Consider the following 23,102-nt stretch of genomic DNA (forward strand, 5'->3'; position numbering starts at 1 on the left):
TCTAAAAGAAATGCGAAAGGAGTTTGGTTCACGTGTCAGGGCTGTTTTAGTGGTTCATTACGGTATTTATGCAATTTCCTGCACGGACGTTTACGCAACTGTACTGGACAGCTCGTTTATCGGCTGTCAGCTGAATATATTCTGCTTTTATTCGGTTACTTATCGTGTTACGGTAATATGGCTGGCTCTACCTTTGTTGCCAGACTTTTGCCGTTGGCGAGAGGCCGCTTTTGTAATAACATGTCTCTTCCCGTACGCACAGCTACCCGTGCCTTTTCCTGCACTTTAACTTGTTCACAGTTTCAGCAAGTCCACGGGGTCAGCGCTTTAACGGGGAAAGTGGACCGATTCGGTGGAGTGACAGTGAACCTGGCTGAGGTCGGACTGCCGGGTGACATCAGCGAGAGCTCATTCAGCGGTTTACTGCAAGGTTTGTCGCCCTGAACTCTGGCTGCTGTGTAGGAGGAGAGGGAAGGCAATGCGCGCATCCTGTTTTCCCCAAAGGCTCTTAAATCATCAACCTGTCTTAACTAGTGGTCTGACAGTTATCTATAATAGGCCGGTACTGTTTGTACATAAGGTATTATATATTTAATGTTAAATTGCTCATAGCATCTAAGCCAAGGGAGCATGTCTGGGGTATAAAATGTTTTTAAAATATGTTCTGTGTTGTTTCTCCGAGCAAAAGCAATACTACTTTTAAAACATTGATACTATTGTTATTACATTGCAATTACTGAAAGTTCATCTTCGGGGGTTTACATGTTTTCATATGGTTCTTCTTTATTTTTTTCAGCTCTCCCTTTCATTGAGCCAGCACTCGCTATCTTACTTAAATGTAAAATGAAAACTCTCAATGAGCAATTAAAAATGTCCCTTATCTATTTTTGTGGCTGCTTTAATCCAGTTAGCTGTTTTTCAGTTGTCCCTCTTTAAACTCTACTCACATGAAAGCTACTTCCACCAGAAACGTGTCTGCTGTTTGTCATTCTCTCTTTATCTTTTCACATCTCTCTCTTGAGATTGTCTTCACAATTCAATTAGGTGCAAATGCCTTTTAAAAGCTTTTCACTTTTTATTATGTCACTTCTGCAACATATTAACTGTTTCTTTATGTACTTTATAGTTTATGGGAGATACAAAATTAAACTGTATCTGAACTCTGCAGATTCTTTAGCCCAGTGGAAAGCAGAGGGGAAGGCAGCAGTGTGGCTTCGAGTACCCATCTCGCTGAGTCGATGTGCTGCCGCCGCCTCGGCTCACGGCTTCACCTTCCATCATGCCAGAAACGACTACGCCATGCTGGCTCTTTGGCTGGGAGAGGGGGAGAGCAGACTTCCAGGTTTTGCAACTCACCAAATTGGAGTGGCAGGTAGAGATTTCTGCCCTGAAAGTTAGGGGGGGAAAAAACTCCTCTTGACTCTGGAAGCAGTTTTTACAGGAAAAGTCTCACCTGAGGTCCTTTTATTACCATTACAGTAAACTACAGTGGCTACAGCACATGTCTCAAAAATGCAAAGTGATTCAGTGGGCCAGAACCCACTGGAAACCATAAGACTGAGTTATAAGAAAGTTATGAAGTGGACCTTTGGTTAAGATTATCCAATCAAACCAGTGGGTTCAAAGAGTAATAATATATATGCTAAAATACAGATAAAGTGTGGGAAATAATTATTTGACCCCTGCTGAATTTGTAAGTATGCTCAGTTACAAAGAAATGAACATTCTCTCAGTTTTATGGTAGTTTCATTTTAATGGAGAGAGACAGAAAATCAGCCAGAAATAATGAAAAAACACAAATTACATAAAAAATGTAAACAGATTTTTATGTCACAGAGTAAAATAAGTATTTGATCTCCAAGCAAAATATGACTTAGGGCTTGGTGGAGAAATCCTTGTTGCCAAGCACAATGGTAAGACGTTTGTTTGTTGGTCACCAGGTTTCCACCCATCTCAGGAGGGATGTTGGCCCACTACACCTTTAAAGTGCTGTGAAAAAGGTTTTTTTTTCTTTAAAAACATATTTTACACACTTACATGTTTCATACTGTGAAACAAATTATAATGATAGACAAAGATAACTCGAGTAAAGTGATGATTTAATTTATTAAGAGACAAAAGCTATCCAAACATACGTGGCGCTATGTGAAAAAGTAAAGCTAAAAACTGGTTGTGTCACCCTCGACAACAAGAACTGCAATCAAGCATTTGCGAGAAGTCTTTCTTTCACAATGAGTCTTTCACATCGCTGTGGATTTCAATCTAATGAAATCATCAATTAAAAACTATTTTGTATTTATTCAAAATGCCCTTTTTTTCTTTGTCTAACATTACATTTTTTTGATGATCTGAAACATGTAAGTGTGACAAAAATGCAAAAAAATAAGAACTCAGGAAGGTGGCTGACATTTTTTCACAGCACTGCATTTACGGCCACTCTGTGGAAGTTCTCTTTCAAACATTCGTTTCGGTTTCTCACTATGGGGAACGCTCTCTCAGCGTTGTCCTCAGAAGCCTCTATGGCATTACTCCAGCCAGCATTGGCTGGCAGTCGTGACGCTTGCGTCAGGGAGGTGCCACCCTCCTCCCTATAAAAGGGTGTGACACAGCGTCACCCGTGATTCAATTTCCTCTTCTCGCTTCTTAGAAACCTCATTTCTCCTGACTGTCAACGTTAGTGCCTGCTTAACTTTCCACTCGAGCAAGCTAACACCTTGGTCACCAGGTGCTAGCACGGCTCGCTTTTCCAGTTGCCTGTTCTTCACTACAGAGCCATATTGGAGAGTGTGTTAGCTGCCACGCACCTAGCACAACAGTTAGCTGACCAAGCTAACTGTCCTTGCTACACATGGTCACCAAGCCAAGTACCACAAGAGCTAGCCACCACACTAGCCAGGTCATACTAGCTCACCATAGCTACCCGACCGATTAAAAAAAAAAAAAAAAAAAAAAAAAAAGATCAGCGTTAGCTGTCCAGCCATTCCAAGCTACACCAAGCTTCCTTAATATGGCAGACTGTAAACCGCTGCCCAGAATTTGTCCCTGCGGTTGCGCAATCTCAGGTTCAGATACACATGAGGCTTGTGTGATGTGCCTCGGGCTGCAAAGCGCCCACACTGGGTTCATGCAAACTCTGCGCTTGCTTTACCCAGAAAAGCCTTTGTCGAAGGCTAGCCCGCCAGGCTAGCCTGTCGAAGAAGGACCCAATGCTGTCTCCAATTGGTGCACCGATGGAGCACACTGAGTCAGCCACACCAGGTACCAGCTGGGCAACGAGATGGATATCATCCTCCCGCTGGTGGACAGTGCCAAGGTCAGCTGTGAAGCTATGCTGTCTGATTCCCTGAAGGATAATGACGAGCTACTCATAGAATCCTCTGAGGGAGCATCGGAACATCTTGTTTCGGACGAGGATGACAACGTTTTCTTTGCCCCTTCTGGTCAGAATTCTGTGACACAAGGTCTGATTGTGATAACCCCGGCACACAGTCACACAGGTATGGAGCTATTTGCAAAACGGGCAGCTGAAAAGTTGGCAGTCCCATGGCCCACAGTGACAACGGAGACCTCCACCTCAAGGTACAAGGTTAAAAGGCTCCCTAAAGCAAAGCGCACTACTAAGCAGGTACTGCCACTTATCCCCGAATGCATGGACAAGGTCATACGCTGCTGGGCAAAGCCATTTTTGTCACCCAACCCCGTGCAGGGAGTAGTGGCATTTGACTGCGCTGGAACGAAGGAGAAGGGCATCTACCAAATTCCCATAGTGGAGAATCTGGTGGCTTCTCATCTCCACCGAAACCAGAAACTTTCCATATCATCTGTTCCATCCCTGCCCTCCAAGGCTGAACAAGGCGTATAAATCAGTTGCCACCACCGTGAGGGCATTGAACACCTCATCACTCCTGCTAGCCTACTCGGCAGAGCTCCAGGACCAGACTGCTGTGAACCCCGATGCTAGCAAGCTGTGGGAAGAGCTGGGCGTCGTTACGGACCAGTGTCTCCACCTTACTAGAGCAGCAGTACAAGCGGCAGGCAGAGCGCTCAGCTCTCAAGATAGCTGAACTTGTTGGGACTTTCGGACAGAGAAAAACGTGACATTCTGGATGAAAGCATCAACCCCACTGGGCTTTTTAGGGACCACCGTTGCTACCATGCAAAGATTGTGCGAGGAAAAAAAGAAAGAGGGAAAGGCCCTGCAGCTGTGTCTCCCTAGGAAGACCCAGGCTGCGCCTCCGTCTACGATCGCTCAGGTCACCAGGTGTCCAGCCGGCGTGCCGACATTTAAAATCCCTTGCCGCCCAGCTCCACAGGTTGCGGCCCAGTGTCCCCTAGGATCGCAGAACCCTAAGACCTACTGGCCTAGGAAACACGTCCTACCTGGTGCCGCTCAGGGTGACCCACCACCAGCCAAGCAGTCAGACCACAAGAAGAAGCAAACTGCCTAACATCTCCCCACAGGGAGATCGGAGCCAGACCAGCCCGGGCTCCAAGTTCACTTCAGGACTCAGTATGGAGAAGTGTGTTCTGCTTCCGTCTTCCAGCGCCTGGGACTCGATTTGGATCCCGCAGAGCACATTCCAACAAAGAGACGAGACACTGTTCAGCTGAGTCAAGCGTGTCACAGTCTCACAAAAGCACACTGTTTATTAAAAACTCACCCCCTGCATCCAGGCATGTTGCCAAGGGCACGGGAAAAATGTGTGAAAAACACAGAAAATATGTTGAAAAACATAATGCCTTCACACCCCCCAGGCACCACCTGGGTCGATTTCCTCAGTGATGTCCGGTCCCATGAACGCTTGTCAAGCACGGGCCACCTGCGCATGCACATTCGGGTCTGGGCCGCAGGACCAGTTTCCGCCACAAGAGGGAGCCAAAGTCCCATGTACTTTGGAGTGCCTGACTTTGGGGCCCCTGTCAGCAAGAATAGAGAGATGGCGAGCTCTCGCTGTGCCAGAGTGGGTTGTGAGGACATAAGAGCGAGGCTACCATTTGTAATTCGTAACCACCCCTCCCAGATTTCACAGAGTGATTTTCTCTCTTGCAAAAGGCGAATCAGCCAGGATTCTGCAAGAAGAAATATCTACCTTGCTATCAAAGGGTGCAGTACAAGAACTACCCGAGGACCAGAGCCAATGCAGCTTTTACTCAAAGCATTTTCTCGTGCCCAAGAATGGAGGGGGACTACATCCGATACTGGACCTATCAGCATCTGAGGTCATACAAATTCAGGATGTTGACAACCACCACTTTGCCGCATGTAGTGCGCCCAGGCGATTGGTTTACATCAATAAACCTGAAGGACGCATATTTTCACATCCCTATTTACCTGCCTCACAGAAAATTCCCGAGATTTGCGTTTCAGGGCAGAATGTATGAGTACCAGGTTGTGCCATTTGGTCTCCCATAATGGGAAGAAAGCATACCAGGTTGATAGTGGATCACCTGATGGCTCTGGGTTTCACCATAAACTATGAAAAGAGTGTCCCGCAGCCAGCTCAGGCCATCTCTTTCATAGGAATAGTTCTAAACTCCTTGTACAGAGCGTGTCTCTCTGTGGACAGAGTAAAAAGTGAGCGACAACTGGGACTCACGACAGAGGGCTGCTCACATAAACTGGTTAGAATTGCTAGCAGCGTTTCTAGCACTGAGACACTTTCTTTAATTTCTCACACTCTAACCAGAGTGAAAGAGAGAGGGCTAACAATGATATTGATTGCTCCAAGGTGGACGAGGTCCCATTGGTTAGCGGAGATTATGCCCCTTTTGTGGAGCGAACCCTTTCCTCTCCATCTCCGACGAGTCCTAGTCTCCCAAGCCAGGGGGGAGAGTTTTCACCCTCACCCCGAGCACCTCGCTCTGTGGCTTGGCCTGTGAGAGGTTGAATCTGAGGATGGCAGGACTCCCCCCAGGGTGTTATAACCACTATTCACAGTGCTAGAGCCCTCTCCACAAGATCATTGTATGAGAACAAGTGGAGGGTATTTGAGGAGTGGTGTGGAAAGTCTCACACTCTCTCCTTTCAGTGCTCTGTAACAACAATTCTCTCCTTTCTCCAGGAATTGTTAGATACTTTTCCACAATTAAAGTATATCTAGCTGCCATTTCAGCCTGTCATGTGGGCTTCGTGGATGGCCCAGTGAGCCATCACCAACTAGTCTACCGTTTTATGAAAGGGGCACAACGGCTCCACCCGGTGTCTAAATCTCTTGTCCCCACATGGGACAAAGTCCCCCTAGTGCTGGGGGCCTTTGTGCCCAAAAATCTTCATCTCCAATGCACCCCATTGGAGCTAGAAGCTTTTTGCCCCCTCCTGTCTCCTCCCCTGAACAGGAGCACCTACATGCTCTCTGTCCAGTTAGGGCTTTGTGTACCTATATAGAGAGAACAAAGGCTTTCAGGAGGTCGGATCAGCTGTTTGTTTCCTGGGCTAAACCACATGTTGGGAAGCCATTAGCAAACAATGCATTTCCCACTGGATTTTTGAGGCGATCCAATTGGCTTATTCCAGCACGGGTCTGTCACTGCACCATCTCTAGCCCACATTGTGTGGGTCCCCACGAGACCTCCTAAGGTGGCGGTCAGTTGTTCAGATGGGCTTATCTGGCAATACGGAAGTCTGCATATCCCCATAGTGAGACAACGAAACACAGTGTGCACTGTATCTTCTCCAGTATGAATTTCCATGAATTGCCTTTTAGGGAAAAGGACAAGTTGCAGTGAGTCATACTGGGCAAGTAGAACAGGTGTTTGTTGCCAAAAAAAACCTTGTTTTCATTGTTATATGCCAGTGCTGGATTGCACAATGAAATTCAGCAAAGTTGTGGTTATTTCTGTCAAATGTTCTCCTTCAGACAGAACTCCATCGAGACAATCTGACCCTGTGGAATGAATTCAGAATGCATAACCGTGTAAATGTTGAAAAACCTGCAGGTATCCTCTTGATTCTCTCTGTACAAGTCTGAGGTCCGTGGCAGATGTGCAAGAACAAGTGATCAGGATGATACTTGCGAGGGTCATTAAACAAAATAGCCGTAGAGCTGGAACCAATCCAGAAGTGTACACATTTAAATAAATTAAATTTTTTAGGTTTTCTGAGTAAAGCTGCTGAACTATTTGATCATATCTTGTCACCTCCTGGTAGTTTTTACACCAACCTCTCAGTGGAAAGAGTTTGTGCTGTGAAAGAGAGAATCTCATCTGTGGATGATTGAGCCGAGCACAAACTGCTTCAGCACATTAGACCAAATGACAATTGTTATGGACACAAAGTCTATGTAAACCCATCAGCGATGACAACTGCCCTCCGCATTTGTTTCCTAATATGATGAGTGCCTTGCGTGTTGCGAGTGGTTGTGTAACAGAATCTGTCAGATGTGACAAAAGATGTAAAAGTGTTGAAAAATCAAACTGTATTCTGCTGTCACTTTTAAATCACTTTTAAATAGCTAAAGCTGGAGTAAACTGTGACCTACATTTGGTGCTAACACAAAACACCAGTAGTTTGTTATCATCTTTAAATGGATAAAAGCTTGTTTGTCATTTGGGATTTGCATTTTTTAACTCTAGCTCATTTCACTTACGCAAATGGAAATTCACTCAGGACTGACTGTGAAGAGACGATCAACAGGAAAAGGAGTTGCTCAGCCCAAGTGCTAACTTTGTGATTGTCCAGCAGAGGGCAGAGTGCCATTCATACCTTTACCAAAGAGTAGATGCACTTCAAGCATGTCAGAACATGTCCAGAGCATCTTTCTGAGGAATGGGGACCAGAAACTCCCTTTTTTAGATGCCAGATTTGTTTGATGATGAAACTGGGTTCAGGAATCTGAAATACACAGCTGTTTAGATTCCAGTTTCCTTATGTGTGTGCTGACAGTGGCTCTGGATTATTTTCACAAAGATACAGCAATAGGGCCAAAAGTATAACTCGTGATTGGAAAGCAGTCATCCATTAAATCCTCTGTCAGCCATACGCCTGATGTCCTGCCAGACTCAGATTTTACCCAATAAGAGAGTAAAAAGGTTATTTTTCACAACTCGTTCTTATTGTGGTTTTGGCCAGTACCCCAAAACAGTACTCACTAATAACACTGTCAATTAATGTCAGAAGTTATTTGAAAATCATAATGGCCTAATTTGACTCCTAACAAAAAACAAAAGAGTGAAAGTTTCTGGGAAAAACAAAACTGAAAATAAATCTCTAAGATAACTACAAAGGTGGGCAGGCACACTTTAGTGTCTCCTCTAAACCTGTAGTAGTCTCTTCATTTTGTAGCTTGTTATTTAGGCAGAGGTTTCAGTTCCTTTTTATTTAAGCTAGGAAATTCACTTTGTTCAGCACACTTAGCAGAGCCTTTTTTCAGTGGTCCAGGTAAACTAATTTCCATGTCTCTGTGATGCAGTGGAAAAACACTTATAGGGCTCAAATTAACTGCCACTCTTCAATATATGTTTTTATTTCATATTTGTAAGTATTTTTTTAATTTCCATTGGGAAGGGAATTTGATTCTCCCTAACCAATCGCTACAGCTGCATCAACCTGAATCAAGCATTATTTTAAATTAACATTGATGCCTAGTTTTATCTGTAGAAGAGGTAATCACAAGTAAACAACAATGCTGGGTGATTGTCTTGTTACTCTTTCCTTCTTCCTCTTCTTCTTAGTTATTTCTCCTACTTTTTCCTCCTTGGTTCCAGGATACAGTTTGAAGACGCTTGCCAACTGTTTTATATTTAAAACTTAGTGGACTTGAAGCTCAGATTCATAATGACCTCATAATGTAAAGATAAGAGCATGAACCTGTAATTGTTTGCGATACCAAAGTGTAGTAGACAGTAGACAAAAATGTGTGAAATATGAAGTAAGTGGCTCAAAGTTTAACTATACAATTAAGTGATTAACAGTTTTTTCTATTGAATCCACAGGTTTTTTTTGTCTCGTACTGTAATTCTTGCTCCCCGCTCCTCATGACCATTTTATTTCTTGGACTGAGGGCTAAATAATGATAGCCTCCTTTAGCAGAAACCAGGCCTCCTCCTGCGCCATATGGCACAGGGACTGGGGATGACATCAATTTCCACTTGGAAGTCCAAGTCAAGCCTTTAGCGAGACACATCCCTCTTTACGCATCTGTGACATTCATTTGAGGAGGCTTGTCTTGGTCGGTCAGACAGAGCAACCGGAAAAGAAAGTGGCTCATTTTTCCTCCTCCTCCTCAACTGTCAGCAGCGCATAACTGCCTTGCTTAGTCACTAGCTGCTGAGAAACATCAGAGAAAAACTGTAAATGTTGAAGTCGGATGTCCACAAATTTCTCAGCTGAGTCACTCAGACTTTGTAACTGTAGAAAGTAAAGCAATTTGCTGTTCCACAGAAACAATTTTTAGTTAACCTTCTGTTTTTGGAAATTGTCTGAGTCTTGGTCTTGTTCATTTAGAAGATTTGCAGTTCATTAAAATTTGTTGTTTTCAGGAGATATTCTATATGTATGGCTAGTATTACTTTAAATGTAGTGCCGATGAGTAATTAGCTGATGTCAAGATTTTATACATTATCAATAGATCGCATCAATCCTTGTGTCTGACAGGTGTTCCTCATAAGGCTTTCTGCCCTGTAAATTTGCTGTATTTGGTACTGTCATCATTTTTTGAAAAAAAAAAAAGTGTTATTCAGAGTTGTTGTTTTGTTTTGTTTTGTTTTGTTTTGTTTTGTTTTGTTTTGTTTTGTTTTGTTTTGTTTTGTTTTGTTTTGTTTTGTTTTGCCCCACGCATGTCTTTGAACTGGCATGTTGGAGTACACTGAAGGAACACATGGCAGAACATGCAAACACACAGAAAGGCCCTGGACTGGATTTAATCCTAGAACCTCCTTGCTTTGAGCCAACAGTGCCAACCACCTCAAGTCATTACAGTTTTAGTTCACCAAATTACTCAAATCTTCAAGCTTGTCCAGCTCAGCAGTCCAGACTGTTACCATCTTGATGTATTTGTAGGTCAGAGATTTGAAGCAAAACAGAAAACGAACAAATCAGCTGTCATCTTCTGAAGCCTGACAGCGGCCTTCTTCGCCACATGATGCATGTGTTATGTGTCCAACCAAATGATTGGTTTTGTGCCAGTCTACGACCACATTTTGCTTAAAATTATTACGATTTATATGCAAAATGTGAACCAGCATATAGGGACACAGGTGCTTGAATAATATATAAAATTAATGTCTGACTGATTGTTTTGTCCAGGTGCAGTTGTTGATGAGTCCAGTGGAAAGGTCCTTGTTGTCCAAGACAGAAATAAGGTATCTGTTTGACTTTATTATTTAAATGCACTATACACCTTATATCTACACATCTTATATCCTCCTAAAAGCTGATCTGTCCAATATCAGTCACACAAATGAACCACTGATGGATCAGTCATGCTGCTGTTAAAATGTGGATGATTAGTATTTGTTTATTTAGTAACTTGGGCCTCTGTTGACTCAAACCTTGGCTGGAAATCCATTCACACTTAACATAGCTCAACACAAAATTAGCTGACCTCAAGCAAACATGATGTTTACGTGAGTTGAATGCACTCAAACAGTTCTGTGTGCGTCTGTAAGCTCTCACAGAGCCCTGCTGTAGTGCTCATGATGTTTTGAAGTTAACTTACAACAGGCCTCTTTTGAATCCTCTTCGACACAGCTTTGTTTGCATTTTCAGTCAGCCCAAACAAGATTGCTAGCAATTTTGAAAAGCGATTGTGTAATGTTGATGTCATTTGGGAACTGTTACTCTCATAAGATGTCCTCTATAAGATGTTAAGACCTTTTCAAAAAAGCAGCCTAAACTAGTGGAAAATCTAATGTCAGGTAGTTTTGATCTTGAGCATACTATGTAACCATCATGGTCAGTTAAAAAGAAACCAAAATGAAATGCAGGACAGCAACAGCCAACTTCCTGAACTTAAGGTTTCAAACCAAAGTCTGACATTATGGTGGCTGTGTACATCTTTTATTACAGTATGTGGTATTTTCCTTGTAATTAATAGAGACAGGTTCATACATTAAGATTGTCAAATATAAGGTCCTGGGCCCAAAAGCGGCCCAGCAAAGACTCCTATTCAGGCCACTGGATGGCATTGGAAAAAGTCGATGGCATACATTTTTGCCAATTTAGAGTTTTCTGGTAGCATTTTATTACAGCTCAGTGGTAACAGTAGGGTAACAAGGCAGAAACGAGAATGTATATAGAGAGTTTAAACTGTAATAATCTCATCGTAAAAATGTAATATTGACTGATGTTTAGGCATATTTGGATAGTATTACTATATTATAATGCTTGAATTAATCCTTCATTAGGTTCCGAGCATTCTAATTTGTTTAAAAGCAATACTGTAAATATTATATGTAATGTCTGGATTATTAAATGGAAACATCTGTAGTAGTTTCTCTGTAATGAGCAGGAAACGACTGCAAAATGCAAAGCCGCCTGTTTCTATTTGATAACATATCATATTATATGTTAGACAGATAAAAAGTGCTATCAGTTTTCCTCCTGATAAAGTCCTCTGTGAAGTAATTAAGTAACACAGAAACAATTAGGTGACATTAGAGTTTCTGTTTTTTCACTACTATCTACTATATATTTTGACATTTTCAGCAGCTTTGCAGATAATGTCAGTATTACCTGTGCTGGCATGCCACAAAACCAGCACATGAGCATGTTTGTTCCACAAACATCAACTGCAACACATGTACCATTGTTCACTGTCAAAGCAAAGTGGCAAAAGGCTGGACCTCTACATGCAAAAAACATCTCTCAAATGTCTGCTAGAAATAAAAGAAGTGATCAGTGCCAAACCCAACAGAAACTATTGCAGTCCTGATCCAAGAGGTTTGACCTATGTATGCAAGATCCAGATTTATTAACCCAGTTATTATATTGAGGTATAGGTACAAATATTATATTTAAAACATTTCTTTTAAGTTAAGAAACAGATCTTAACATATCCATATGTTGCATTATAAATGACAGATTTTGCTTACATCTAACATGTGCACCAGTCTACAGTCATGGGAGCATGTAATGTATTTTGTCCCAAAGCAGAGACGAGCAGTTAGTGGCCTGGAAGTGTAGAGAGTCTTCTATCTCCTCTTCCCCTGCTCCTCCTCCTTCTTTCCTCCTCCCTATCGAGCTGTTTACTGGAAACGGGCTTTATAACAGTCTGGCCCTTTGGCAGTAGAAAGTTTCTTACAGGCCGAGTCTGTTCAGAGCTTGCTAAGGGTTATGAACTTCCTGAAAAGAAACCAAACTTTATCACTCTTGCAGGACAACTTACATATTCCCAGTGGGCTCAAGGTAATTATATCCATCAGCTGAATGAGGTAATGGTAAGAGTGTTTAACCATCATGCAATGACATTTACGCAGCATTTCTCGGTAGATTTAGTATGAACAGATTGCGTACGGTCAGCATTCTTACAGCACTTCTTTGGAATGATTTTACATTCAGCTGCGTGTGCTTCTGCAGGGAAGAGAGAGACGCTCGACTTTTAAGAACCTCAACAATTATTGTTACACAAAGTCTCTTTATTTCTTTCTACCAGCACATTTTAGAAACCGTTCCAAAAATATAGCATTTGGTTTACAATACATGAAAATAAATGCCGTAGTGCATTTGTGTTCCTCACAAAGAGAGGATCTGCAAGGGGAAAAAAAGCGCAGCACATTCTTTAAGTAACTACAAAAATATATATACACAGACATCATAATTTAACCAGCAGCATACTGTCATTAAATATCAAAGGTAAGTGGTGAAACAGTTTTGGAAGACACACTTCACCGCAGCAAATGTAAAAGTCTCCAGAGTGAGGAAATAAACCTAAAACATAACATGAAAGGATGCTCAGACTGGAGCATTTCTCATCTCATTATTACAGCTTGATCCATGGTCATTTTCTAACAGAGGAAACAAAATGTGGCATTATTTTTTTAGCCACTAATTTTAGGAAATAAGTGACTTTAGACTAAGACTGAAATAGACCTTGTTGCAGTGTACATGTTGATAATTATCTAAGATACATTTACAGCAGTGCCATATATCACAATTGAAGTTAAATTTGAACTTTGCTCTGGAATTTCAGACAAAGAATGCTTGGAAGTTTCCCGGTGGTTTGTCTGATCCAGGAGAAAATATTGGTGAGTGTCACGGTCAACAGAGCAAAAGAACTAATACAGTACATGTAGCTAAATTCTTTGGAGTGTAACATTATACTTAAAGATGATACATATACATTCATTTGAACTATACAAAATAAGGCACATGATATATATGCAAATTCTTCAAATTCACCTTTTCTTTTAAAAAGCAGCTTTAAAATTATGTACATGACCCAACCCGAAAAGCAGCATCAAATGTTCAAAAATATATGTGTATTTTCCTTTTTCCCTTCTTAACGCCATCTGCAAGGTAATACTGACAGTGGAATTGGATCATCGTTCCTAGATCAAAGTCTTTTAAATGCCTCCATGTATAAATGTTAAATAAATCTTTCTCAGGTACGACTGCTGTTCGTGAAGTGTTTGAGGAAACTGGTGTTCGCTCCGAGTTCAGATCTCTGCTAAGTATCCGGCAGCAGCACAACCACCCCGGTGCCTTCGGCATGTCTGACATGTACATCATCTGCCGGCTGAGCCCGCTAACCTACGAGATCAACTTCTGCACTCAGGAGTGTCTACGCTGCGAGTGGCTGGACATCAGCGAGCTGGCCAAAACCAGCGAGACCACGCCCATCACCTCTCGCTTAGCCAGTCTTCTGCTTCATGGCCTGGAGCACGGCTTTGATAAGATTGACCTCAACATGGAGGAGCTTCCTGCTGTTTACTCTGGGAGGTTTTACCAGTTATATTACAGACAGCTTCCCATACTGAAATTATAGGAGCTCCACAGATCACCTCATTGTAGCCAGATATGGTGAAGCACGGTTGTCACCATTAGTCAAATATTAAAAATGTATTTATAGCTGGACTGTTACTTTTGAAGAATTACAGTGTAACCGGTTGGATTAAAAACACACTGCAAATTTTAGGATGCTTTTTGCATCTGCATTGCTGCAGTTTTAAATGTTTTATTTAACACGTCTTGGTGGCCATGTTCAAAACCCAAAGTTGGCGGTCTTGTAATATGTATTAATCAATGATAAGAAATGACATAACTGTCAGAGATAAGTGGTGACTTTAGCTAATTTTATCTTGGTTCCAGTTTCATTTCAGAAATGGGAGGGGGTATGTGGAGGAAAAAACTGCCAACTTTGTAAGTCAAAAATGAATTCTTTACCACCCAAACAACTGCCAGCAATGAATATAGGTTTTCCTCTCCATGTTGGTCATTTACATCAGCGGTCTCCAACCCCCGAGTCGTAGGGTACCGGGCCGCGAGAGTTGAGGCTCGGGTGTGAAATTTATGGTTTTCAGGGGTTTTATCAGTTTTTATAGTTATTTTTTTTTATTGTTTTTAGCGTTAACTCGGTTTCTCTGGGTCTTTTACCATGTGTTATGAATACATTTTTTTTTTGGTGCCAGTACTAGTTTTATTTTGTTGTATTTATCCGCAACGCCTTAAAGGCCGGTCTGTGAAAATATTGTCAGACATAAACCGGTCCGTGGCGCAAAAAAGGTTGGGGACCGCTGATTTAAATGACTTTTTCACAGTTAGTAATATGGTGATGACAAGGCAAAGCAATGTCTTTAAAATGTTGTGCTGGGATTTAAAGGTTGTGTTTCTTGCCGAACAAGCACAATCAACAGCCAATAATACAACAATTCACCAAGTCAACACTTATCTATTTAACAGTCCAAGTCCTACGTGTTCAAAAGGAGAAGAAATGCTTGGGTTTTGCTTTTAGTGTTTCTTCTTCTTTTAATTCAAATTTTATATTTTTCAGACTTCTATAATACAGTTAGATTATTGTCGGATTTAAACGTGTTTTCTTATTTATGAAAACACTCAAATATGCAGTATATTACCAACACCCTGCACTTAAACCCAGACTCCAACTTAGACTTTCATTAGGTTAAGGTTAAGCAGATAGCTGTTTCGAATCCTTATGGAGAGAGAGCTATGTTAATTTTTTTTTTTTAAAAAACCCACTGTGTTGTACTGCTGTTTAACTGAGATGCACTAGGCAGCTGGCTCCAGTTGGTTGGTCTACAGTAAAATTCTGGTTAATAATAATAGTAACAATAATATTATAATATAATAAAAGGTATGACTATATGGTGCTAATTTTAAAGTGAAGCTGAATAATTGCAGACATGTTTATGATAAAATAATAACTGTTAGGATCTAACAGTAAAGCTTCACAGCTATTTTGGGCAATGCTGATGGCTTGCTTCATTGCCGTCACATCTTTTCATTCAGACATCAGTATCTCTCACTCTGAGCCCAGATTAGCATTTAGCAGACATTGGGAGAAAGAGAATTGCCTTTTGACCCGGTCCAGTTTTGCTTCCAGACTTGTACTGGCCAGTCCGCTTCAGCGCCACGTACATGTTTGGGTACTTCCTGGAGCGGTAGGTGTTGTAGTTGTTGCTCTCGAGCCGCTCTAAGAAGTAGCACTCATCTGTTGCTCTTCTCTGTAGAGAAAGACACAGAAGAATAATGCGAATAAAATATGACTGTTATGCTGTCTGCAGTGGAGTTAACTGTGCCGCTTAGGTATAATTTCAGGGGCTGCAGATTAGAAAGCTACTGGGACACAGTGCCACCTAGTAAACTTAGATCAACTCACGAGCTAAGAACCTAAGAAGACTGTGACACTAGTTTGTAATATAGTTTAAGATACTCTGTTTGCTGAGTAGCCTTATCAGTATCCTCTGCTTAAACAGGATTTCTGTATAAAAATCAATCTAAGGGGCATCTTGTAACTTACAGTGGCATTTCATCACATCCTTTATTTTGTATATACATACATATATATAGGAATTTTGAGTGAAAATGTTTAATTTAATATAATTGATTTAATGAAATATGATTGTTTAATATATTCTGTAATTAAGTTTCCACCTAAAATAACTTTGTAACTAAATGCAACCTTTATTTTGACTGTTGTTTATTTACTCTGTGATTTGTGGTAATAAACCCACTTATTTAATAAAGACAGTCATACCTTTCCATGAATATAAGGACAATGTGTGCCGTAGTTGAACCTCACTAAAAATAAACAAGTCACGATGTCAGTCAAAGAGAAACTTGAAATTAACAGGACTCTTATAGGAATCTTACTGGAGAATGCTAAAGATGACAATCTTTAAAGTGAATGGTATGATTCTTGTGTTGCCACGTTGTTGTCCATCTATTTTTACCCAAGATTCTTTCTTAGATTTGTCCTTTGTAGAAAACGTCTGGCCAAAATCATGCTGGGCGTTGACTCCCTATGCTCGGTCCAACAAAACCCTTTTGTTTAGTTTCTGTTTTTATTTGACTGTGACTGTGCTGCTATTAGTCAGAAGACATTTTCTGGAACAACAACTCAGTCTACCTGGTTTAATTCACTGTGCAAAACTCCCAATAATAAAATGACTTTGGTCCTAAAAATGTGTTCGTGGAAATGTTTGTAGATCAAAAAATATTAAACCAAGGCACAGATCAAATATCCCCAAATATTTCCCCTTTTCTCTTATATGATATATATGATCGATATAGGGCATAGATTCAACAAGGTGCTGGAAACATTCCTCAGAGATTTGGCTCAATGTTAAGATATGATACCATGATCTGACAGGTGCTGTTGCACATACTAGAAGATTGGTACATTGTGGTCATAAAGGAATGGACAATGTCGGCAGCAATAATCATGTAGGGTTTGGCATTTAAACATTTCTCAGTTGGTACTGGACTCATCAGACCAGGCAAGGTTTCTCCAATCTTCTTTTGTCCAGTTTTGGTAGCCCTGTGTGAACTGGAGCTTCAGTTTCCCATTCGTAGCTGACAAAAGTGACACCTGGTGTGGTTGTTCAGAGATGCTCTTCTGCATACCTTTGTTATAACAAGTGGTTATTTGAATCGTTGTTGCTTTCCCATCAGCTGAGAGCTGTCTGGCCATCTTCCTGTGATCTCTGGCATCAACGAGGCATTTTTGAAGCAGCAAACTGCTGCTACTGGATATTTTGTCAACTTTTTAAACCCTCAATGTGGTAAATATTCAGACCAGCCTGTCTGGCACGAACAATAACGCAGCCTTCAAAGTCACTTAAATTACCTTTCTATTCCAATCTGATGGTCAGTTTGAACTTCAGCAGGTCATCTAACCATGTCTATGTGCCTAAATGCACTGATTTGCTGCTGGATAATTGGATATAAGCATTAATGAGCAGTGGAACAGATGTACCTACTGAATTAACCAGTCAGGACATATATCTATTAATGCATATATTTGTGCAATAGCCAGTATTTGTTGATCATATGATTCAAAACAAATCTATCAAGATCACCTCTCTTTCTAGATGACCCGACTCCAAAGCTAGATTTGACACTTTCCAGACAAAGTGTTACATCAGTGTCAGTGAATTCTAATTTGCTTGACAACAACTGCTTTCACAATCTCTTGGAAGCAAACGGTAGTGTGCAGAGACCATCACGTGGGTCTTTTATTGAGCAGAGCGATGCCTTGGGTGGCATACTGCTGCTGTAGCTTCTCATTAGGAGGAGATGCCTTTTGCCAATGACATGGATTTTATACGAGCCTTCACAACCACCAAACCACATCAGTCACCAACAGTTCACACTTCCACAATAAACAGCAACAACTGTGGCAACAGACCAGCATTGGCATGAAACTGGAGTGGTTTACTCACAGCAACGCTGAAACTATAATAGCTTAGTAACAGGGAAAAGTGCAGTTAGGAATCATTCCAAGACTAAATACAAGTAATGCAAGGCAGCATATCTTTAATTAGATTAAATTATCATTATTTATTTATTTATTTTAATATGCATCAACAGTCAACAAAGTAAAATCACTGGTTCTCATTTGTTCTAAAAAAAACTTCTGCAATTTTTTTGTTGCTTTTATTATGTATTTCCAATATTATTATTATTATTATTATTATTATTATTATTATTATTATTATTATTAATAATAATAATAATAATAATTTTTTAAATTAAAAAATAAGTACTGTTCAATTTTCAGTCTTTCAGACCCAAAATGCTTAATAATTTAAGTATTTTTAATAAAAGCCTGCAGTTATTATAATTCCCAATTATTAATAATAATTATTAACGACTCACATGCAGGTATCCACACTGTTGGATAAATACTCAGTATATTATTGCATCACTAAAACACATTTGTATGGGTTTTTTTTTTTTTGTTTTTTTGTTACAAAAAAGGAAACTTTCATATATTGTTTTGGAAGATTTGGCAGAGATGACTTATTTAAATGTGTGCAGTTTATGTCTTTTGCTTATTGATTGCATTGATTGATGCATCTTGTCAGTTGTGCTTAACTGTGGTCTGTCATTGTCCCGGGTTTGTGACCCAGTAGTTTGTGCTTGCCTTGAATTGTTGTTTAATATTATGTCTTTTCTCCTTATATTTCTGAGTTCTCTGTCCCTTAATTTTGGTTAATTTAGTTCCATTTCACGTTTAGTCTGTCTTAGTCTTCCCTCTGTGTTCCACGTCCTCTAGTATCTAGTTTCTTGTGTTAGTTATTTGTGTCTCCCTGGGAAGTCTGTTTTGCCTCCATGTACATTTGCCTGTTTTCCCAGTCGTGTGTCTATCTGGTTCCTGTGTTCTCTGCTATCTCGCCCTCGTTCTTTGTCTTCCTTGTCTGGTCTCTGTCTGTTTTATTTTGATAGTCATTGTGTCACGTGCCTTATGTTCAGCTTTGCTTCCTCTCTCTCATTATGTCTAGTTTGTTCCAGCTGCGTTTCCACCTGTCACCCATCCTCTCATTATCTTGTGTATTATCATCCCCTCCTTGTGTGTACGCGTCCTGTTTACTTAGTCATGTAAGTCCTAAAGTTCAGTTTAGACGAGTTTTCTGTTGTTTGTGTTTAGTTTCCCGAACTCCAGCAATAAAGCTGTGTGAGTTCTGAATTTATCTCTGAGTCTGCAATTTGGGTCCGCTAACTGCCAGCCACACACACACACACACACACACACACACACACACACACACAACAGTGGTCTACTATTATAATTTGAATGTTCTGATGAGTCCAGTGCGAGAGGCTATAAACCTAATTATTTTTAGAATGGGAGGATTTCTTGTCACAGTACTGGGAAATATTTGGTTTCCAAAACACTGCAACCTAAATGCTTCTTGTCACAGAGCTGTGAGTTTAATCAAGTATGTTTCATACAGATTAGCAAGATCCTTTATGGAACAGAAACAGCACAAGCTTTGTTGATGGAAAGACCGATCCAAGTCACTCACCGCTCCAAACAGTCGTCCGTCTCTGTTCATTGCCAGATATCGGTTTGCACAAATCCCTTTGATGACCACTTCTCCCACTGAGGTCGCCTGGAGTTGAAGCTTTACTGAAGATGAATTAGCAGAGACAGAGAGCAAGTTGTTGTTTAATGATGGGACGTTTAATCAAAGTGTAAGAGTGACTGCTGACTTTAAAAAAATATATGAATTTCTTTATTAAATCACAGCAAGTGTAACAGTGAGCTGTTAGAGAAACAGCTCACAGTACAGGTGCATTTCAACATTTGAACTGCAACGAGCAAAAAGACAAGAGGCATAAAACAGAGGAACGAAAATGCTGTTAAGTTAACAAACAATTAAGAAAAAGGAAACCTTGATTAAAGGTTTCCTTTTTCTCATAAACAAGCCCACACACCATTTGAACCATGTGACAAGGTTATGTTTAAAGTCAATGAGATAAAATCAGCTTTAAGTTGCAGGATTTTCCTGACAAAATATCTGACTCTTATACTAGTAGACGTTTTGACTTTCTTACTTTCCTTTCCTTAAGGGAGCTTATGTGCCAAAACAGGGACATGCCACTGGGAAAATCACCGCTGAGAGAACTAAGAGTCAGGCAAGTATGCCAAATACCTGGCATGCTCTCATATTTGGGTTTTGTTTCTTTGCCTCTGGACCATACAGGTAAGCGGTACAAAATCAAACCACCACAAAATCAAACAATTCCTGTGACATAACTTATGAATCCTGTAAAACCAGACAGTTACTTTAAAACAATGCATAAAGTCATATTTTGTATGCCAGTTTTCTCTCTATCAAATACTAAAGTTTTGGGCCAGTGAAGCCTCTGTCTTACTTAAAAGCGCATGCCTTAAACTCAAATGTAGTTTTTTTTAACTCATGACATTTTTTTTACCTGATAAATTCAGTAATATGTATATATTCTTTTCCCCATTTTTTATTTGCATTTTAAATGAAGACAGTGAGTCTAATTATGCTGCGTTTAACATCTTTCAAGCATTACATCCAAACATCAGGTCCTGCTTCCTCAGTTGCTGGCAAATGATTTGTTGCTGTGGTTTCCTCTGTATTCATGGCACTGACTGATGCATGTGCCATGAATGAATGAAACATTATTATTAGCACAAATAGTTAAGTTTAATTACCAAAAAACACAGAATGACATTACACAGTACCTGCAGGCTGTAAGATTGCTTATTCATGATCTTAAATGATTTATTTATTTATTTCCCTTTTTTAAAAAGTGACATTGTTTTTCTTCATCCAATATATGCTCAGCAATCAAAAAGAATCCAGGGGCCCCTTGAGGTGAATAGGGGATCTCTTTAGAATGAGTCCCCATTAAGGGTAGACACACATCTGTCTATCATTAAGCTAGCTGTTTGGGTGATTCATGTTACAGATCAAAGAGGCAAAAAAAAACAAAACGTGCAATTGGTCTGCATGTACTGTGGTGTGTTCAATGTTCCTTGGATAGGTTATGTGCTGAAATGTTTGTGAATGGCGGGAACCTGATCCCCGCTTCTGTAAAGTGTGCTCTGGGGTCTCTTGTCGTGTCCAGTTTGTATCAGAATTGACCCCAAGGTTCTTGGATCAAAAGTCTCTTACACAAAACACAAACGGATAGAGAAGAGTCCCATCTACATTAGCATGGAAATTCTACTCGAGGACCCTAGGATATATTAGGCAACATTTTTCATAACATTTCCTATTCTTACTGGCAGGTTTGTCTGTAGAAGCTGGCAGCTCTATCCTACCCTTAACAAAAGGGCCATTGAGGAAGCACAGCTCAAGTCATAATAACTCTTAAGAACTATTTTGGTAAAAAGCTAAATGATTAATACTAATGGCCGTTGTATGACGAAGTGTGAATATATTCCTTCCTTAAACGTTCTCATGTCGTCTACAAGATGAATCTCTCCGGATATTTCATAAACACTTATAATGAAGTATAATTAAACGCAATTGAATTATCCTATAAATAGCCTCTCACTCCTTGAACTGGCATCAGGCATTTGTTTGAAATGTCACACTGTACCTTGTGCAATACACTTCCAAGCATCCAAGCATGTGTTTTCCAAGGAAAAATCCAAATTTCATGTTCCTCTCCTCCCCTCCTATTTACAAAAGCTTAGGGCACATTTAACCAGTGACAGTGACGCACTGAGGAATGCTACAGTTGTCCATTAACGTAATCACGTTAATGTTTACCCTTTCTTAAAAAATGGGGCGCTCAGAATAAATATTAATTCAATGTCGGCACAGATGACTGGTCAGAGGGTAAGATAATTTTTTAACAGGTTTTTATAATAACTTCATCAGCCTCAAAGACGCAGGAACTCCCAGATTTGCTGTCTTTTGTGACGTAAAATATACAGTTAACAGTGTGACTCAGCATGGTGATCTTCATTTGGAGTACTAAAAACATCAAGCATGTTCCATCAGAAGTCCCACTGATGAATAAAAACTGAGGCGTGACTCTTTAGTACTGAGGTTATTATACTTTCCAGAAGGTGACCTACACACATTTGGTTCTTAGTGTTAGCAAGTTTTGTTTGATAATCATAATTCAAATGGAAAATTCACATAATCCCCCTATTATTTATGCACGTTATTTAATTTTTTGCTTCGCTCTTTCTTCTCTGTTGCATGTTAAAAACAGAAACTCAAGAAGTGCTGTGTACTGTGTAAAGTGAAAAGAAGGAGACTGGAAGAACTTACTGTGGGGGTCGTTTTTCTCTCGTATTCCATCCACTCCTCCATCAGATTTTATCCTCAAGAAGAAGCCACCATTTTTACAGTACAGCCTTTTAGGGTCCTTGAAGTTCCCAGGAGGAAAACCGCTGCTGCCGCCGTCTTCAGGTGTAGCGGGAAGTGTTGTGATTCCTCCCGTGGCCATCAGGGTTAGGGACGTCGTCTCCTTCTTGAGAAGTGCAGCAGTTCACCGTGGCCTCTCACCTCCTGCTAACTGCTGCCTGTACCCTCTTACCCTCCTCCACACAAACTGATTCTGCTTAACCTCAGAGGTCAGCTTGCTTGAAAGGCCCCCCTCTCAGGGCAGCAAGTGCCCTTTGAGTCCTGAGAATTTGAAGCAGTAACACTTCTACGGACTCCTATGCAAGATCGAAATCTACAATTTGTAGACGCTTGTCTGCCGTTTGTAGAGCTGGCAGCTGCTTTGCCAGTGTACTTTGAGCACACTGGTAGGGGGGATGCATGCAGGTCGCTTCTTCCTTCTACTCTTCTTGCAATGGAGTGTTTAGAGCAGGGCAGCTGGCTTAGATCTGTGTGGAAGGCTTTCCCCTTTGGGCCTCAGTTCGCATGCGCCCTAGGAGCACCAGCACACACACACACATGCTCACGCCCACTAATGCTCACTGATTTAACCAACCAACCCAGCAGAAGTCGGGAAAGGAGAGGAGGGCAAAGAAGGGGGACGTGCAATTTGGACTCTGAGACCCTTCTGAGAGCCAAGAGCCACAGCAACCATGTGAACAGAACCAGTGTTTTCATTCATCCAGTCTGTTCAAGAGCAGGAAAAGAGGGACATAATAAGAAAGCCAACAGAGGCATCTTGGTAGTGATTCAGTAAGTGCTATTCATAAGTGAAAAAAATAACAATGTAAAGTAGAAATGCCAGTAGATGAAAAAGAAACCGT

At 40.7% G+C, this 23,102-nt stretch overlaps 2 protein-coding genes across 3 annotated transcripts; one reads left to right on the forward strand and one right to left on the reverse strand.

Moving 5' to 3' along the window:
* The first annotated feature begins 66 nt into the window (after positions 1-66).
* nudt6 (nudix (nucleoside diphosphate linked moiety X)-type motif 6) lies at positions 67-16,579 on the forward strand. Of its 2 annotated transcripts, XM_084954070.1 has the most exons (6): positions 67-430; positions 1,169-1,372; positions 10,244-10,299; positions 12,314-12,343; positions 13,128-13,182; positions 13,543-16,579. In XM_084954070.1, the coding sequence occupies exons 1-6, from the start codon at positions 178-180 to the stop codon at positions 13,920-13,922; spliced, it is 978 nt and encodes a 325-aa protein (XP_084810196.1). In that variant the 5' UTR covers positions 67-177; the 3' UTR covers positions 13,923-16,579. The 2 variants fall into 2 exon arrangements, with proteins under 2 accessions (XP_084810196.1, XP_084810203.1); XM_084954077.1 differs by lacking the exon at positions 12,314-12,343.
* Positions 12,553-22,716, reverse strand: fgf2 (fibroblast growth factor 2). The gene is made up of 3 exons (XM_084954100.1): positions 22,165-22,716; positions 19,426-19,529; positions 12,553-15,618 (listed from the first exon to the last, which is right to left on the reverse strand). The coding sequence occupies exons 1-3, from the start codon at positions 22,340-22,342 to the stop codon at positions 15,433-15,435; spliced, it is 468 nt and encodes a 155-aa protein (XP_084810226.1). The 5' UTR covers positions 22,343-22,716; the 3' UTR covers positions 12,553-15,432.
* Between the last annotated feature and the right edge of the window lie 386 nt (positions 22,717-23,102).

Source organism: Perissodus microlepis, chromosome 2 (assembly GCF_051167445.1).
Source record: "Perissodus microlepis isolate ML-2025 ecotype Zambia chromosome 2, ASM5116744v1, whole genome shotgun sequence".
NCBI lineage: Eukaryota > Metazoa > Chordata > Actinopteri > Cichliformes > Cichlidae > Perissodus > Perissodus microlepis.

Excerpts from the sequence above, each read along its gene's own strand:
- nudt6 (XM_084954070.1), top strand. The coding sequence starts at position 178 with ATGGCTGGCTCTACCTTTGTTGCCAGACTTTTGCCGTTGGCGAGAGGC. Across the intron at positions 431-1,168 it reads ATTCAGCGGTTTACTGCAAG|ATTCTTTAGCCCAGTGGAAA; the intron begins GTTTGTCGCCCT and ends TGAACTCTGCAG. Across the intron at positions 12,344-13,127 it reads ATATTCCCAGTGGGCTCAAG|ACAAAGAATGCTTGGAAGTT; the intron begins GTAATTATATCC and ends CTGGAATTTCAG.
- fgf2 (XM_084954100.1), bottom strand. The coding sequence starts at position 22,342 with ATGGCCACGGGAGGAATCACAACACTTCCCGCTACACCTGAAGACGGC. Across the intron at positions 19,530-22,164 it reads AGAGAAAAACGACCCCCACA|TAAAGCTTCAACTCCAGGCG; the intron begins GTAAGTTCTTCC and ends ATTCATCTTCAG. Across the intron at positions 15,619-19,425 it reads ACGGACGACTGTTTGGAGCG|AGAAGAGCAACAGATGAGTG; the intron begins GTGAGTGACTTG and ends CTTTCTCTACAG.